At 39.4% G+C, this 20,040-nt stretch overlaps 1 protein-coding gene across 2 annotated transcripts in view; it reads right to left on the bottom strand.

Annotated features, from left to right (window-relative positions):
- The window catches only part of GRID1 (glutamate ionotropic receptor delta type subunit 1), a 564,846-nt gene that overhangs the window by 107,781 nt on the left and 437,025 nt on the right, over positions 1 to 20,040 (bottom strand). For both annotated transcript variants that reach the window (XM_068140036.1, XM_068140037.1), the window contains exons 5-6: positions 15,895 to 15,948; positions 2,627 to 2,800 (exon numbers count right to left, since the gene is read on the bottom strand). In XM_068140036.1, the coding sequence (XP_067996137.1) occupies positions 2,627 to 2,800; positions 15,895 to 15,948 (228 nt within the window). The remainder of the gene's footprint in view (positions 1 to 2,626; positions 2,801 to 15,894; positions 15,949 to 20,040) is intronic.

Genomic DNA, 20,040 nt, shown 5'->3' with positions numbered 1-20,040 from the left:
ACAAAAGCCTATTTAGAGCTTAGACTGGCTAATTCTGTGAAGGACAACAAAAAATGCTTCTATAAATATATTAAAAGCAAGAAGACAGGCAAGGACAATCTCCAGTCCTTGGTGGACATGGAGAGGAACATAGTAACAACAGATGAGGAAAAGGCAGAGGTACTTAACACCTTTGCCTCAAATTTTAATAGCAGGATACGTTGTCTTCTGGACAACTGGCCTCCTGAGCTGGCAGATGGGGGCAGGGAGCACTATAGTTCACCCCACAAGTCCATGGGACTGGATGGGATCCATCCTAGGGTACTGAAAGAGCTGGCAGATGAGCTGGCCAAGCCGCTCTCCACCATTTTTCAACAGTCCTGGCTCACTGGAGAGGTCCCAGATGACTGGAATCTGGCCAACGTGATGCCCATCCATAAGAAGGGCCAGTTGGATGAACCAGGGAATTCCAAGCCTGTCAGCCTGACCTCAGTGCCAGGCAAGATCATGGAACAGGTCATCTTGAAGGCAATCACACAGCACTTACAGGATGGCCAAGGGATCAGGCTCAGTCTGCAGGGATTTAGGAAGGGCAGGTCCTGCCCAATCAACCTGATCTCCTTCTATGATCAGGTGACCCGCCTGGTGGATGTGGGGAGGCCTGTGGATGTAGTCTACCTGGACTTCAGCAAGACCTTTGGCACTGTACCCCACAGCAAACTCCTTACCAAGCTGTCAGCTCATGGCTTGGACAGCAGCACTCTGTGCTGGCTTAGGAGCTAGGCTGGAGGGCCGAGCCCAGAGAGTGATGGTGAATGGTGCCACATCCAGCTGGCAGCCAGGCACTAGTGGTGTCCCCCACGGATCAGTGCTGGGCCCCACGCTCTTCAATATCTTTACTGATGATCTGGATGAGGACATTGAGTCCATCATCAGTAAATTTGTGGATGACACCAAGCTGGGGGCAGGAGTTGATGTGTTAGAGGGTAGGAGAGCTCTGCAGAGGGACCTTGACAGGCTGGACAGATGGGCAGAGTCCAAGTACAGGAGATTTTACACATCTAAGCACCAGGTTCTACACATTGGCCACAACAACTCCGTGCAGTGCTACAGGCTGGGGTCAGAGTGGCTGGACAGCAGCCAGGCAGAGAGGGACCTGGAGGTACTGGTTGATGATAGGCTGAACATGAGCCTGCAGTGTGCCCAGGCAGCCAAGAGGGATAATGGTATCCTGGCCTGTATCAGGAACAGTGTGGCCAGCAGGAGCAGGGAGGTCATTCTGCCCCTGTATACTGCACTGGTTAGGGCACACCTTGAGTACTCTGTCCATTTCTAGGCTCCTCAGTTTAGGAAAGATGTTGACTTGCTGGAATGTGTCCAGAGAAGGGAACAAAGCTGGGGAGGGGTTTGGAACACAAGCCTTATGAGGAGAGACTGAGGGAGCTGGGGTTGCTTAGCCTGGAGAAGAGAAGGCTCAGTGGAGACCTTATTGCTCTCTGCAACTACCTGAAGGGAGGCTGTAGCCAGTAGGGGTCTCTTCTCCCAGGCAGCCAACACCAGAACAAGAGGACACAGTGTCAAGCTGCACCAGGGGAAGTTTAGGCTGGATGGTAGGAAGAAATTCTTCATAGAGAGAGTGATTGCCCATTGGAATGGACTGCCTGGGGAGGTGGTGGAGTTGCCATCATTGGAGGTGTTTAGGAGGAGACTTGATGGGGTGCTTGTTGCCATGGGTTAGTTGATTAGGTGGTGTTGGATGATGAGTTGGACGCAATGATCTTGAAGGTCTCTTCCAACCTGGTCTGGTCTGGTCTGGTCTATTCTATTCTATTCTATCTCAGGATTAAATGTGCAATCAAAAGATTTTAATCAGTCTTATATTCTCAGTTTCAGTAAAGTTTTCAGTTTCATCCAACAGCTTCTACAGTTACAAATGAGATTCTTAACTGTGTCCAAAGTAAACCAGAAGCACATGGAATCCCACCAACAGTCCAAGACCTGTGTTTTTAAATTACTGCATTATCCTTGGAGATAGCACTTAAAATTATACTTAAATTACTGCAAGAAAAAATGCTATCTGGGATAAATTGCCAAGAATTCTTGAGATGTTGCTTATACCAGAGCCAAATCTGTTTCCAAAATCTGGAACATGAACTAGTAGAGCGTATTTCATATGCTCAGACAATTATCTGTTGCTAGAGACTTCTGAGACTATTGGAACAGGACAGATTGAAAACATCAGCTGGATTCAGTCCATTTAACTAAGTGTGAAATGCTCCACAGCCCAATACCTACCAGAGTTCTGTTATCCTCCCAGGTTAACTCTTTCACAACAGATGTCTAATAAGCATAAACAAGCAGTAACACCACAAGACTATGTTAGCACGACTTTTTTCAAACAGAAAGTTCCTAAGAGAATGAAACATGAAAAATCAGCTCTCAGTGCAACCAGCTGCTGGTGCTTCATAGACATAACATGTAAAGCACTCAGTCCTGCGAAATAAAGAAGTCAAGAAAAGTTATCAAAGGTTACATGCTCAGATTTATCTGTGCTTACTTTATTCTTCCTCAAAGGTAATAGCATCACAGAAATCTATCTTATGTCAAATACCTAATATGGACTTTCCTACTAAGCACAGCTACTGACCTGCAGCATCTGAAGATAACCCTCTTGTGGATCACAAAGCAGCGATGATATTCGGTGATTGTTCCTCATGCATCTCTGGTTGTTGTCTCTTAAGAGAGGGAAAATTTGCCGGATAACTGTCATCCTCCCCAGCGCACTATGCACCAACTCTAATATTTCATTATCAGTGATTTCCTGAGAATGGAGACACAGCCTTTTAAAAACATGCATTTGTCCAAACATTTTATAGTTTCCTCTCACTGTTGGATATTTAAATAAAACAGAACAAACAAAAACCAAACCAACCAACCAAAAAAAAAAACCTATATAGAAGAAAAAGTTACAGATGCACATGATTAGTCTATGCCAAATGTTCTTATTTTGTATTCAAAGCAACACTGACTTTTTTCTGCACATCATCTGAAAGAAAATAAACCAGCTTAACATAGCATCATCTATCTCAGCAATACTAAGATACTGAAGAGGTGGTTCTTTACAGAAAAGCACTGAGATGTTCTCAATAAGTTTCTAAGCATAAAACAAGAGCCTTCAATCCAAATATATGCAGAAAGAATTTTAGTTTAATAGAACTTCACTACATCCCCAGAACAAAATAACATATGGATGATGTAACCATCTTTAGGAAATATGGCCCTTACACCTAAGAATAATGTCACAAGAAAGTACTTTTCCCTTAAGAACAGTAGATAACTTCTGCTGACTAATCCTAATAACGTTTCAAGGAAGTCTTTTGAGGTTGTCTGTATTTGGGTATAAAAAATAGGAGAAACTTCATGGAAGGGGCTGAAACATTTAGGAATGCAAGTTTGTGCACATAGAATAATTTGGGATTAGATACAATGAGATGTCAAGGACAAGCTGCTCTTCTTTCCAGGCTTTGCACTACCTAAAGCTTCTTTCACGGACCTTTTCTTGTTCCAGCCTCCTAATACATCCTGGGACACAGCCTTTGTCTACTACTCTTCTAGTGCAACTGAAGTCAACTCAAATACATGCTATTTGAGTTTTGTGTTGTACAAAATTCACAGAACCAAATGCTCTTCCTTTTGGTTGTTTTTGCTTGTTGGTTTGCTTTGGTTTTTTACCCCAGAATAAACAGTTTGAAAAGTACAAGCTTGACTGATCCTGAAATCATAACAGCAGTATAGCTTGTGGTGCCTATTTCTAACCAGGAGTTCACTGCAAGGAAAGACAGGCAGTCAGGTAGCAGCACAGACGACTCTGTTCACTACCCCATGTGCGTTCACTACCCCACATGCCTCCGCTGTGGGGAGCAGCTTAACATCTCAGCTCCTCACCATGGCCACCAGTAGCATCTGCAAGCCATATTGCCCATCCACAGCACACACACTGGCTGCACAGCTGGGCCAACTCATTGATCAGCCTGTACAGGGCTGCTCTCAGCTCCTTGCAGGTTAGGGGGCTGCAAATAATTTGTGTTACTTGCTATACTTACTTGCTCAACAGGGCTGACACCTTGCAGTGTGTCTCATCAACAGTAGTGAACTTGGCCCCATAATTTTAACATTCAATTAAAAAAATAAATTGTTTTCTTGCCATTTACTCTATCAAGCTGTGAGTGAAATGACCATGGGGTTATTATAATTACTTGTTACAGTTCACTAGTACTGTAGCTTTGGCTCAATTTAGTTATTCTTTGATGATTTCCCATCATTCTTTAGGAACATGAATTTTTAACTTTGCAGAAAGTGAAATTCATTGCATTAACAGCAGACCAACTGGTGTAGCATGAAAACAGAATATCAGAAAATAAATATACTCTTATAGAAGCCAAAGATTTTGAGGCTTAATAGAAAATGCTGGATAATACTCATAGCCTTCCAGGGACACACTGTAGGAAATACACACGTTCTAGAGATCCTACCAGACTGCATCCTTAGACTTCTTTTTTGTGTGTCTGAGGGTTGTTAAAGTCACACAGTGTGTCTGCACTGTGGTCTAAGGGAGGTGTAATTTTATGGGATAGCCTTAACTCATAACCCCCTAGGCTGCATCCCTTGGCAGGCAAGCTCAGGCTGAGTGGATAGAAATAGAAGGAAAAAGAAGTCACAAATCATCCCAGTTTTCAGTTCAACTCACATCACAGACTCCCCAAATGATGCACTGCCTTTCAAAGCCATCTCATAACCTTTGTCAATGCTTGAACTGAGACACACAAACCTCTGTGTAACAGACCAGAATTGCTTCTTTCATGGGATTTCCTGAAGTAAGGTAGTGGAGATTAAAGTTTTACACACATTATCCCAGGTTCTTCCCACTTAGCTATGGGCACCAAGTGAGTCCTGAACATAAAAGCATAGATACTCTACAGACGAAGAAGAAAAATGGGAGCCTCTGGAGGGAAATTTAGAATCTAAGTTGGGCTAAATTTGGCTGTGAAAATGCCACCTGTTTCTGTGGGGACATATGACAGTAGGCAAACCCTTTAATGCCTCAGTTCAGTATACAACACCAAAAGGAACAAAGCTCCTGTATTTTTTCTGCTGCTGGACATTGATACCATTAAAATAATCTATTCCTTTTAGAAATCAGGCTGCTTTTTAGAAAAGTAAATACATATTAAAAAAAAAAGACTGTTGGAAGAGCTGGGAACAAAAGGTTCTACATTTTTGAGCTGGTGCTCTAAAAGCTAAAGGGCTCTTCCATGCCAGTTCATAGGGTGGTACAGCAGCACAGGGCACCTCCAGCAGGTTCAGGAGCACAAAAGCGTGGCCAGGTGCCTCAACTGCAGGGGAGAGCAGGTCACTACCATTGCACAACAGAGCAGCTTGACTGAAGCTTCCCTGGCCGGAAGACTGCACCCCTTTCTCTTGCCTGGCACAGACAGGCCCACAGATGCATTTCCAGAATGCTCATGGCCCTGGCATAGCATCAAGTGAAACTTTAAATGTCACATGCAGAAAGGTCACCCATGTTCTGACTGTGAGAAATACAGGAGAAAAAAAAAAATATCAAAAAGGCAAAAAAGCAAAACAAAGGATATCTGAATTTGGCTCTTACAGCCATCAGGATTACAGTTATATGTTAAAAAAATAGTTCTATGCATTGGAGTCACAGGGGGAAAACCACTTCACACCATCCTTACAATTAAAGTCTGTTAATCTACTTATTTGATTAAAAGCAACACATTTTCTTTCTCACACACGAAATGAAAATTTTCTTTACACTCTGAAACTGACAACTATGCAGATGGATGAATTTGTTCTGAGAGTTTGTTGTTGTTTTTCCTTTAAAGAAATGTAGACTAAATTTACAATCTTGTTCTTGGATCATTACACAGCACAAGACAACACACAATGATTACCATTCACACCATGCATGAATGCTGTATTCTAAGCAGAGGCTATCAGCTGGTTCAGCCAGGCAGTTTAGCTCCTTACAAAATTCCATATCACATGCCCACTTTTTTTGGATTTCACAATCCCATGATGTTGCTACTGCATCATCTTAATATAGACTCCTGCTCCTGCTCATTTCAAGGATGTGCTTTAAGGAAGGCTAAAGAGTTTAACTCTTTGGCAACTTTAATATTTTGTGCTCAGGCTTGAAAATACTGAGTTTTCTTGAATGAGGATGGGAAGAGAGCAGTTTCCCCAGGGATAAAATAGGTTCTCTCATCTAAGTGCCCTTATCCTGGATTTTTCCTTTACTGAGGAAAGGAGTTTGGCTATTTGAAATACTTCAGGGAGCACTTAGAAGTTTTGGTTGGCAAACATAAGTGTAAGACTAACTATTCACCCAGGCTCCTAGTAGTTCTCACCTCCTGCCTTAACACTGGAAGAATTTGTGGTGTTCATTCATCTATTTATTTGGGGAATTCATTTATCTATTTATTTATCTGCACACAAAGAACTTCAGTTAGTTTGCAGTACCTAGCCATATTGCTCAGGGGAACATTTAAACATGCTCTAGTTTTGCTCGAGTATCATAACACAAATTGCAAAATGAGACAATTATGTTTTGCATTACAATCTCTATTTTCCTAGAGGTAATGACAGCAAATTATAAATTTTAATGACATTAATAATTTAAAGAACCAAAACAGATTTCCAGAAAGCACATCTCTGAGAAAACTGGAGGATTAAACTGAATGGCAACAAGGACAAGGATGCTCACGGAGACAAGCTACAGATTCAGGAGGACCTTTTGAATAAGGATGGATAGTGTTTGTTGGGTCATTATAATTCCCCTCAGTGCAATATGTACATCTATAAAAAGATATTTGTTCATTTGTTGAAAATCCAGAAAACATCCTTTTTAAAAATGATCATGACAACTTACCCTGTGCACAGATTTAGTCAACTTTGATATTATGCTGGCTCCTCTGCATCCCACATGAACAGACATACACATGCATATACATAAACATTAACTCTTTAAAGCCACGGCACAATCACAGAATCACAGGATGTTAGAGGTTGGAAGAGGCCTTCAGAGATCATCAAGTCCAACCTCACTGCCAAAGCATGATCACTTAGGACAGGCCACACAGGAATGCAAGCAGGTGTGTTTTGAAAGTCTCCAGAGAAGGAGACTCCACAACCTCTCTGGGCAGTCTCACCATAAAAAAAAATCTCCTTGTGTGACATGGAACCTCCGGTATTCTAGCACGTATTCATTGTTCCTTATCCTATCACTGGTAACCACTGAAAAGTGACTGGCACCTTCATCTTGACAGCCATCCCTCAGATATTTATAGATGTTGATAAGATCCCCTCTCAGCCTTCTCTTCTCAAGACTAAACAACCCCAGGTCTCTCAGTCTCTCTTCACAGGGAAGATGTTTAAGTCCTGCGATCACCCTGGTAGCTCTCTGTTGGACTTTAGCAGGTCCCTGTCTCTCTTGAACTGGAGAGCCCAAAACTGGGCACAGTATTCCAGGTGTGGCCTCAGCAGGGCACAGAAAATACATTCTAATACAAGCAAGCACCCAACTCCCACTCTCATTGTGCTCCCATATATCTAACACTACCTCACTTCTCTTCCTTTAACCTGATGTTCCTAAAAATCTCTTCAGGAATGTATTTATAATTTTATTGAATTATCTCTAATTCTGTGTATAAGGACTGCACAGGGTGCCCAGAATTCTGTCTCAGATTGTAGTGAGTGCTTATACAGTAAAAGATCCTCTGATTTAACTAAATATTGTTCAATATGAAAGAGGAGTTATCTCACAAAGAAAAAAAGAAACAACAAATGTTTTCATTATCAAAAGCTGGACAAAACAAAATAGTCTCCATTGATTTTAATGTGGACTTCCCTCATAAAACAACTCATTAAAGCTCATCTCACCTTGCTACTAGCTGACTAAGGCTATTTTTTTTTGCAGTTTAGCAGCATTAGAATTATGCCAATTCTGAAGCCTGTGAATTTCTTTGTGCAGGATGCAGCTACAGATGCAGTACAGTTTCCTGTATATGCATACCTTTCAGGCATATATAAGAAAATTATGCAGTTTTGTGAAAATAAATGAATAAAATACAATTCTGCACTGTCAAAAAAACAGCCCACAGAAAAGTAGTAAGTTGTTTGGGTTTTTTTTTGACAAGCAGTAAATATAGAGTTCCTGGACTAAAACTGATATTGTAATTGTACACTGTTAATTTTTGCATTGAAATAAGTCACTTGTTAAATCGTAAGAATTTTTCCACAGTGTGTTCCGTGCAGTTGTTTCCTTGTATTTCTATTGATTTCTTTTTTTCTAGTCTGCATTTTTGTGTCATTTGAAAAGACTTTGGAATCCTTGCTCTAATTGCATTTGTGCACTATCATTACAAAGTCCAGGTTTTTTTTTCAAGACAAAAAAAGGTGGTGCAGGGAAATGTAAAAATAAAAAAGAAAGAATAGCAAATGTATTACATTTTTGTTTAAAAAAAAAACCAACAAAACAACCCTATTGGAAATTCCATATGTAGAGAAAGATTGAGCAGAAGTCTTGGTTCTACTCAAGTGAAAATGAAACCATGAAACATTGTCCATGCTGATGGGTCTAAGTGTTCATCAGACGATGCACATATAAAAATAGGAATTTCTAGGGGGAAAAGGAAAAAGAAAGGGAAAGGGAAAACGAAAGGGGAAGGGGAAGGGGGAGAAGGGGAAGGGGGAGAAGGGGAAGGGGGAGAAGGGGAAGGGGGAGAAGGGGAAAGGGGAAAGGGGAAAGGGGAAAGGGGAAAGGGGAAAGGGGAAAGGGGAAAGGGGAAAGGGGAAAGGGGAAAGGGGAAAGGGGAAAGGGGAAAGGGGAAAGGGGAAAGGGGAAAGGGGAAAGGGGAAAGGGGAAAGGGGAAAGGGGAAAGGGGAAAGGGGAAAGGGAAGTTTAAACAAAAGTGAAGAACAAACTCTGAATTCATAAGAGGATCCAAATTCGTGTTTCCCCAAGATTATTTTACAAGTCCTGTGCTAAAAACACTGTTCATCATGCATTACCTAACACTTTCCTGCATTCTACCCTTGGGGGAAAAGTAGGTTGCTGAGATAGATTTTATCTGGCAATCACTAATCTACTTTCTGTTCATTTTCCTCAACCTTTAAAAAAGATTTTGTAGAGGAAAATAAGAAACTATTTGATGATGATAGCTGAGAAGCCCTCTGATTATCAAATCAAGAGATTGGGTAACTATGGATATGCTGGGCATGTCTGACAAGGTGAAAGGACAGAAAACAACTATTGGCAGAAGCAATTGAGCTGCAGGATAGACATGGAAACTAAGAAATACGTCACACCAGGGGAGAGATAATGGGACACATTCTTATCCTGCAGACAGTGAAAAAGGGTTGTAGAGAGACCGATGAAAACAGCAGAAAAGATAACTGAGCTAGTGTCCAGAAAGGGAGTAGCGGAAATATGTTTTGACTGAATGCTCTGAAAGGGAAAATGAAAAAAAAAGAAGGAAAAAAAGTAACAAAAACAAACAAACAAACAAAACACACACACATACCCAAAAAACCCAAAACAAACCATCAATAATCTTTTTCTGCACTTTGTTCTGACTGATTAGCTAGGTTCAGTTTGGGAAAGTTTTATTATTTACAGAATATCTAGAAATTCATCTGCTGGCAGCAATACCAGCATCATGTGGAAAGCATCATCTGTCCAAAAAGGAATAAGGTCAACTGCTGTCTTAAATATTTGACTTGCATTCAAGTGACCTGGATATCATAACGTAGCTCAGAGATCCCCAAGTCCCTTAGCACTCTGCTTTCTGTCTAAGGCTCCTTGATACTGATTTAATGTGTATTTTTGCCAATTTCCAAATCTTTTATCCATTCCTTCTACAGAAATGACAAGACCTTTCCTTCCTGCTTCACTTCTCCCTTCTCCTTAGCTCTAAGAGCTTCTCACAGGTATCTTCACAGTTGGTTAGAATTTAACCAAATACTTTACAGCCTCAATTGCTATAGTAGTTTCTCTGTGCTTACTGTCTCCAACTTCTCCAAATCAGGATCTTCGCTGTGGATTGAAATGAGAAAATGTTCAAAAGCATCATTTTATGTATCTTAGAGTTTAGTTTTATATTTCAATTAAAGCTTACAAGAATTTTAACTGTCTTCCAACCACTGAATACTTTATTTTCTACAGCTTCATGATTTTGAGATTTGTTACTGAAATTAGATCTTCACCAATAACAAAAACTGTTCCACTAATGCCAAGTTGATGTCAAACGAAGCAAAATAATTGCTTCTCTTATCTTACAGAGTTTATTTCCAACAACATAGCTGAGGAGTAAATTTGCTTGTTTTGCAAGATCACAATAATGTTGATTGATAGTGGGTTTGATCCACAAGGATTCTAAGTTGCTCCTGCAGACCTTGACCATCTATACCTCATTTTGTAGACATATCTGAAGTACTTAGCACTTCTCTATATTGAATCTTATCTGGTGCTGTGCCTCAGATTTATCTAAATAAACTGGAGCTACTAAATTATGTTTTTAGCAATATGGTTACAATTAATTGTTTCTACAAAGCTAGAATCAACTAAGTCAGTAAAAGCATTTAAACCTGACTTCTCCATTATCACCTTAAACTTTCCTTTATCTTCTCCTATAATCTAAACTTTTCCTGTTCCTTTTTATGAACCCTTGTATGTCACTATGCACTTCACCCTCATTTCATGATTATTGTGTTACATTTTTACACTCCTCCCCAGCCATTATTTTTTTTCATCACTTTTTCTTAAGAATTCCTCTCTGATTTCAAGTTGATAGAACTCCACAGCTCTTTTGCTATCCTTTACTTATACATCTTTCCAAAAGCACTACTAGTTCTCTAAACTTGTAGAACTGGACAATCTTTTTATTTATGTTCATTATCCTTATTCTCTTTATTTCCCTTCATCTTATTCACCAGTTCAGGCTAGCCTCTCACAATCACTTTTGCACCAATTATCTTCTGACTTCCTTAGCCTGCTCTTCCTTATCCATTATGCAATCTGAACTGATGGATGCCTTAACTTTTTAAACATGTATGGATAATGTTGTTAGTCATAGGAAATTGTGAAGCCTTCTCTGTGTCCCAACATTATCTTTTCAACTGCCAGGGCAATTAAAATCCTCCATTATCTCAGTTTCTGGTCTTTGGGGAATTTCTATGAAAAATGCATTTCCTAAAAATAGTCTTCCTCGATATTTGTCTTCTGTGTATTTCCATTCAACAAGTTTGACCCTCACCATTCCTTAGCTTCAGAGGAAGTGGGTATGGTTTGCACATGCAGTGCTACACAATCCTCTCTTCATCCTTGTATGTTCTCCATAAAATATTATCTAAGTTCACCAGTAGCCTTGGGCTTTGTCATACCAAGTCATAAAACTTTGAGTGAAGCTTGTGAATAGTCATCAAATTTTGTTGCAAAAGAAAGTAAAGAAATGAAAACAGTGAAACAACTCATCTGAATTATCAGTCAAATTCAGTACCCACTCCATTTCCATGAAGAGTAGTTGATTGCTTTGTGCAATTTACTAATTCACATGTGAAAATAATGATCTTTATAAATTTGGGATTAGAATTAAATAGATTAATACCCAGGAAATAAAATACTGTGTTTAATTTAATTTTTTTTTTTTTGTCTGAATTCCAATTTTCCTGAACAATTCCTTTACCTTTTCTCTCTGCTTGGAGCATTTTGAACCCACAAAATATCCCACAGAAAGGGACATACAGTTTCTAGTACTATTTATACCCCCAGACCCACTGCTGCTCTTAATGAAAAAGCAACCACAGAATCCTAAACTGTTGTTCCTAGTACAACCACATACAAATTCACTTTCAAGTATTTCTCATGTGCCTCTCCCACAGACATATGCCTTGGGCAATGCACAGCATTTTCACCAAACAGGCAGAAAAAGAAAAGGGGAGAATGAAAAATATCAGGAGAAACCAACAGAGATGCTTGATGTCAGGCAACAAAGAGAAAGAAATGTTAGAGAAAAATAAAAATAAAGTAAAAAAAACAACCCAGCAAAAGAAACCACCCCACAAAATCAAAAGGAGAAAAAGGCAAAAAATAAACACCCCAGAAGGGAGAGCTTCTACAATGCTGCCAGTCATGCCACAAGAAGAAATAGCATATACTAGCAAAGCTGGTAGGTTACTTCATCAACTCCTAAAGGCATAAACAGCAGAACACCAGAGATCCTCTAACAAATCTTCTTTAGGGTCAAAATTGCTGGTCATTGGCAACTCCCAATGGTAATAAAAGGTTTCAGATTATTCTAGAGACAAAGCTAAGCACGGAATAGTCATTATTCTGAATACTTGTTTCCTTTTGCAAGGATTTATATAGAAGTCACGAATATTCTTGCTTCTGAATATCTATGGCATTCAGGTAGACTCTTAAATGAATTTAAGAATGATTTAGTATTTATAGATGAATAAAAGTGAAGATGATGAAATATACTTTTAAAGGGAAAGAGTGGTTAGAAATACTTCTTTTTTCCCCCTCAAATCTCCACTACTTTTGACAGGTATGCAATTCTGAAACATAAAATGTCTGAAATGAGAAAAGTAGAAATACTTAAAAATATATATTTTTACAGCAGTAAGGTTTTTATGACTTTGGCTTCAAAGAGGACATATGAGGGTATGATATTGCCTGCAAAGACCCATCCCATTGTATTATCTTATCCTGAAAGATTGGCCATGTAATGCTTCAGCCCTCTAACTCCACACAGTGACTTCAACTCCCAGTTCACCACCTTTTTTTCTAAAGGTAGAACTAAGTCCTTTTGCATCAGCAATAGCATCCAAGCTGAGCAGATAACTCAGCACAAAGACTTAGATACTTGGAATTTAGAAAACGCAGAATCTTAACATTACAGCTTGGAATTTAAGGCCAACTCTTGTATTTCACATAGGTTCATTTCCTGTTTAATAAACTTACCAGCCATACAGTTTAAAGTTAACTCATCAGAAACTTGGTGGTTTTTCTTACCTAACAAAATATGTAGGTGACAGACACACAAGGAAAATATTTTGACAACCAAAGAGAGTAGATTTAATTCAAGTAAGACAACAATAAAATCTTTTCTTGAAATGTGACTGTACTATATAGTACAGTCTATAACAAGGTAAGTCCAAGATTCAGATCGTCATTGGCTTGATGAGAGGTGGGAGACAGTGCAGATTGCAATAAAGTGATCAAGACCAGCACTCTAACCTGTACCAGGCCCTTAAATGGTTCCCTGAAATTAGAAAGGCCTAAAGGCCTTGTTTATAATCCAATGCTCTTCATATGATAAATCTCAATGAAAATAGTTGTCACTGTGTCCTTTTCATCTGTTGCTCTTTGAGGCCACTGTGCCTCTGTCCTTGCAATGGGATAAAGTTACACAGACCATAAGGTGAAGAGAAAAGTGTAGGATTTTCACTCTGCCTGGGAAGAAAAGAAATCTGGCTAAGTATTTGGTCGAAGTGTTTGATTCAGTTATAGAATGGACTACTTTTGGCTTGCTACTTATGTGGAATTACTCCACTCTGCCATGGTGAGTCTGCATCTGGAATATTGTGTGCAGTTCTGGGCCCCTCAGTTCAAGAAGGACCACAGGGAACTGCTTGAAAGAGTCCAGCACAAAGCCACAAGGATAATGGAGGGAATGGAACATCTCCCTTACGAGGAAAGGCTGAGGGAGCTGGGTCTCTTTAGCTTCGAGAAGAGGAGACTGAGAGGTGACCTCAGCAATGTTTACAAATACAAGTGGAGCATGTGTCAGGAGGACAGAGCCAGTGATAGGACAAGGAGCAATGGGTGCAAGCTGGAGCATAGGATGAATATAAGGAACAACTTTTTCACTGTAAGGGTGACAAAACACTGGAACAGGCTGCCCAGGGAAGTTGTGGAGTCTCCTTCTCTGAAGACACGAAAAACCCTCCTGGTTGTCTTCCATGTGACCTACTCTAGGTGATCCTGCTCTGACAGGGAGGTTGGACTAGAGGATCTTTCAAGGTCCCTTCCAGCCCCTAATGTTCTGTGTGATTCTGTGTGCAATTATATCAAAGAGAGCTGATGTGACTGTTAGGAATGAAAGTTAATTCTATTCTGCAAATCTCAGCACTAATCAAAAGCCAGTCAAATAATAATACATTTTCCATTAAGTATCCATGCAGTTCTCACTGATACCAAGCAGAAACATGTACATGGAAAGCATGATCAGTCTGTTCTCTTGCTAGCATAGGGATATGCATAATTATAAATAAGAAGCAAGCCATAAGGAACCTCCATCTTTCTACAGATACATCCATGTGGATACTTAACATACTTAACATATCTTTCCACAGTACCTTTAAGCACAAAAAGTTCAACACTTTTCCATTAAGAAGAGAATAATGAAGACATTTCCTTCTGTTTTTGTCAAAGTGTTCTCTAATGTTTCATTTCCTTCTATAATTTCAATATTTTGAGGTATTTAGGATTATGCATACTAATGTTTTTCACTAAAAAGCTACACTTTAGGTTTACATTTTGTTATCATATCTTCCCTATCCAGTCTCTAGCCATAAATGAGTTAAAAAAAAAAAAAGTTCCAAGAATAAAACCAGAATTGACATCCTGTGTGAAGTGTCTACACATGTATATATATGCACAAGTTTGTGTACAAGTGCTGGACGGTTTTATTCGTGATGTTACAGACTCAGGCTTCACGAAAAGGGGCTTAATATCTGAACAGCAGCAATAACAAATTCACAAATATAAACAGTGGCTTTTTGGGCATCTTGCTCATATTTTGGAGTGGGTCATTACTGCAATTGGCAAATCAGGAGGTACTTAAATGTAACAAGGAATAGAAATAACTTTTAAAGCCTTTATAAGCAGAAATTTCACTCACTTTTGTTAATCTCTATTTAATTACAGAGCCTTTCTGGTGTCACACAATACAATTTATAGATGCTATTAAAAGTAGCCTATCCAAATTATTAGCTAGATGCAAAGAAAGGAATGAGAAATTAACAAAGGGAGGGTTACTAAATTAGAAGTTCTGCATTTATAATTTAAAAATAAAACAGCGAACACAGTTCTTTTAAACTTAGATATTTTGCTATCTCTTAATGAACCACTGTTAAACCCAGAAATACATAAAATAGTTCAATTTATCCTGAACAATCAGTGATTTATAAAGTATTATATATGGTACAACACTTCAAGCTGTCCATTGCTTTTTAAATATGACTCTGCACTGATTCCCAATGGGGCATCAGGGTACTAAGGTACAATAAATTATCATAGTAGCAGGACAGGATTTGCTGAAGAGGGGAAATATCACATTTAAAATCTATGCTATCCTGGACCTTGGTCAAAACATCAACAAAGTACTGCAACCCATATGTTGTGTAAATGCATATTCAAACATGTTAAGCCTGCAGCCAGTTCCAGTGATCTTTCCTGTCCTGATATATGAGTGCAGGCTTTCACAGCAGCAAAGGGTGAGATTCTGGCAGATATACAGGCATCTACATGAGATTTCTTTTGCTGTGTTCTCTGCTTCCTAAATAGCTAGTGAGGTAAGGTCAACACGATGGTAAAAATAAAGTCTCCCTGCTTCTGTGAGGTATATTGGGAGATTTATTTTGACCTTTGTGTATTCAACCTGTGCCAATTAAACTGAGACTGACAAGCAATGGCATCACAGTTTGCATCTTGTACCATTTGAAAAGCAAAAATGCTAAGTGTATGCTCAGTTTGGTGTGTCAAAACACATGAAACAAAAGACAGTGATGAGTGAACGTATCAAGCTATGTTGTCCCTTTTGACTTTCTTACCTCATTTACATAGACCCAATGACTATCCTTTGATGCAAGGTTGGTTTCCACAGCCTACAAAAATAAAAAGAAATATAATAATAAAAATAAATAAAACAAGTGAAACATTCCTGGAAGACCTTACATTTAAAAAACACTGTTGGCATTGTTTCAGTATAGTTCTTTTCACTTCTTCCACTGCTGGTTCATGGAACAGCATCTTATTGGTGGTAGTCACATTTTTCTGGCTTTAGTATCTAAACCAAAGTACACTGTACCATGAAGATAGTCCCTAGATGTACCACAGCAGCATACTGAAGTAGGGCGTACATCAACATGATAACAGATCCTATGATCCTATGTTCAGTGGAAAAGGCAGTTCTTCAGCTTTGACTTGCGTATAATATATATCTAATGCACGCTAGAAAGCTGGGTTTTGTTTCAGTATGCCTCCCAAAATATACTTCCTCTGCCTCATTAGAACTCAGTTTAACTGTCAGCTAACCTACTTAATGAAAAAAACCACACTGAGACATGCAGGTAAAGTTCATAGGAATCATCCTCTCTTTATATTTGCATAAGACACAGGAGAAAGTTGGGATTTGCGTGAACACTTTTTCTGGCTTCCTGGTGTTGACCTGGGCAATCACTACATTTTAGAAAGAGACAGTCCATCTCATCAGACAGCATATTGATCCATGCACATATAACCCTCATGGTTCACTAAGATGCTGAAACTGGGGGAGTTTGCTAGAACAAACAGCCCAACTAGTACTGTGGACCTCACAGTAAGGATTTAGCAATATGCACAGAAGTTTCTAACTGCACTCTTTGGTCAGAACAGATAAATATATTTTAATTAAGCAGTATCAAGCACTAAGAGGTATACATTATACTAGAAATAATGATATTCTTAATATCCTGCTTAAAAAATTAACAGTTATTGTGGATTCATCACACCTAGTAAAACAGGACAGTCCCAGTGCACACATGTATGTCAAGTTTTGAAAGTCCCTGCCTTCTACCACCGCATTCTTCTGTGCTAATATGACCCCGTTTATTACACAGATACTCTGTTGTGCTGTATGGCCTCAAATAAAATTGCACCAGTACAGACAGTCTCTGTAGACTGCAGCGCTGGACTGGGTAGGAACATCATCAACCACTTTCCTCTGCAGAACACACTGCATAATAAAACTCTCAGGTATTTACTGTCAGATGGGATGAATCACTTTCTCTCATGACACTGTTTACAGATGACTGTCTTAGAATAAACACCCACAACATATAATGCAGCAGTGAAAGATGACGATATCAATCCTTAATGTAGGTAAAGGGAGTACTGTTACCTGATCCTAGCCAATAAAAAGAAAACCAAACCAAAACAAACCCAAACCAACCAAAAAAAAACACCCCAAAAAACAAACCAACACCAAAAATTGGCTAAGTAACTGACACCAACATTTTGAACAGTACTTCTAGTTTATACAGTGTTAAAAAAAACCCAAAAACAAACAAAAAACCAACCACCCAAATTTTAAGTTACTTGCCTAAGTGTGTTTTAAAACTTATTTGTGCAACCTACACAAAGCTAAGAGAAAACTGTGGGCAAAACACATCCTTCAATCTATTTCTTTTGTCCACAAGGTCAAGTACTTCATTTAGAGAGACAAACAGCCCAAAAGAGTAATCACAAAGAAGTTAAAAAACAACACAGAGATGGCACAGTATCATAACCAGCAACACAAAGAGAATTATGGAAAATTAACTATCACTGGTGTCACAGCTGATGAGAACCAATAGTAACAATACTTCTGACAAGGTAATTGTCTCCTAAGCGTGCAGTGAAAAATTGTCTCCCTGGGTAATTGTATCCCTTGCATTACTTTTAAACTGGCAGGAGAATTAATCTAACCACCTAAGTGAGGAATTGCAGCTATTCAGAAAGCTAGCAGTAATGAAAATAAGGGCAGAAACTTGTAGATTTTCTCCCTATTCACCCCTCTAACATGTTTAGACAAAGCCAAAATAGCCAGGTGCTGTAACATGTAGAGAAAAAGTAAAGTGCTGCCAACATTAGCAAAGCAGAACTAAATAATGCTCAGGTGCAGAGTTATTGCATTGGCTAAATTTTGTGATTTATCTGCAAGAGTGAGCAATTTGTATGAATAAATGCTATGTCTGGGCAGCTGCAAAAGCCAGGGAATTTGAAATGAATTATTGCAACTCATTCTTCTGGGTTCACATATCTGAGCCAAAGCTTTTAACATGAGGTGCCTAAACCGATGTTGCTAAGAATCCTCAGCATGCTAGACCATCCAGCACCTCCTACCAAAGACAAAGCTGCACTCTAAAAGCCTGAAATGTACTTCACAGTAAGTAGGCAAGTTTAAATATCTACAGATACTTAGATACGTTTACAGCTGCAACACATAGGATGAAGCACTATTCAAACCCCACTCATGCTGAGAGGAAGCAGAAACTTCTTGCATTTTGTGCTTCAGATTTTGCACCATATTTACAGACTTGCTGTCCTAAAGAATCCTAAAGAAAATTAACCATTGAAAGATATATCTTGGAGGTTTCAACCTCCTGATAGCACTAGTGTATCAGAGGTGAATTGCTGGAGGCTATTGGTAGTTAAGAGCTGTTTAGAGCAAGGTCCTGGAGATCTGTGATATCATCAAACAATTGATTTAGAATTCTCAGAGTAAGTAAGAAATGACACATTCATAGCATAAGGAGTTTTGGAGTTTCTTTCTGTATAAAGAGGAAAAAGTATCAGCACATGGAAAATGATGGTCACCTGCTTTTAATTAGTTGTTAATTATTCAAGCCCTCAAGATCTTGCCATTTGTATTAACTTATGTCTTCATCCATTAAAAAAGAAAACCAAATAAAATCTATGTAATCTATTTCATAAATGCACCCTGTATTGAAGTAAGTACCCTAGGAATGTGTGTGATTGCTGTGGCTGAGGAAAACCTTTGCCATTTATTGGGGCAGAAGTCATATGTTACGAGTTTCGTTGTAGAAAATGATTGTTATGGGTGCAAAATACCCTAGCTCTTTATATAATATATATGTACATAGAATCTAGTTGATAACTTGGGAGTAATGACTCACAACACTTCTATCAAACAGAAAATCCTCTTCTGAGATAAAGAGCACACTAGAAATTAAAGAACATCCATCTTCCCTGTATTTTCTCTTAGGCTGGCAAACAGCTTCTGCAACACTGGAAAAAGAGAGGAGTTTTTTGAGGCTGCATGCCCTTCTTCCTTTCCAAATATATTTCAATGGCCAAATGTTAAATTGCAGGACAAAATTAAGAGAACATTAATTAACTCAGTGGACCACTATTAATGACAGCATATAAATGATATTAGCAGAACTGTCAGTCTGGGAAGAGGGGAAAGGAAGCACTAAACAGGGAAAAGTGTTTATAAGCTCTTAGTAGAATGCATTTGCAATAGAAATGAGTTAAGGAGACACTGAAAATCAACATATGAGCATTAAGATTTTCAACATCTCATCCCAATAATGATAAAGAAAATAAGATGCTTCATGAAAAATGGTTGCAAATATTTTCATATATATGGCTTTGTTTATGTTTAAATTTATCACAGTATCACAGTATCACTTAGGTTGGAAAGGACCTCGAGGATCATCGAGTCCAACCTGACACCGCAGACCCCATGACTAGACCATGGCACCAAGTGCCACGTCCAATCTCCCCTTGAACGCCTCCAGGGTCGATGACTCAACCACCTCCCTGGGCAACCCATTCCAATGCCGAATGACTCGCTCGGTGAAGAACTTCCTCCTCACCTCGAGTCTGAACCTCCCCTGGCGCAGCTTGAGACTGTGTCCCCTTGTTCTGGTGCTGGTTGCCTGGGAGAAGAGGCCAACTCCCTCCTGGCTACAACCACCCTTCAGGTAGTTGTAGAGGGCAATAAGGTCACCCCTGAGCCTCCTCTTCTCCAGGCTAAACAATCCCAGCTCCCTCAGCCTCTCCTCATAGGGCTTGTGTTCAAGGCCTCTCACCAGCCTTGTTGCCCTTCTCTGGACACGCTCAAGTGTCTCAATGTCCTTCTTAAACTGAGGGGCCCAGAACTGGACACAGTACTCAAGGTGCGGCCTAACCAGAGCAGAGTACAGGGCACT

The sequence above is a fragment of the Melanerpes formicivorus genome, unplaced genomic scaffold (assembly GCF_026170545.1).
Source record: "Melanerpes formicivorus ecotype bairdi unplaced genomic scaffold, bMelFor1.0.p_v2 SCAF_6, whole genome shotgun sequence".
Taxonomy (NCBI): domain Eukaryota; kingdom Metazoa; phylum Chordata; class Aves; order Piciformes; family Picidae; genus Melanerpes; species Melanerpes formicivorus.
Note: the sequence above shows the minus strand (reverse complement) of the source record. Positions and strands in the feature narration are given on the sequence as shown.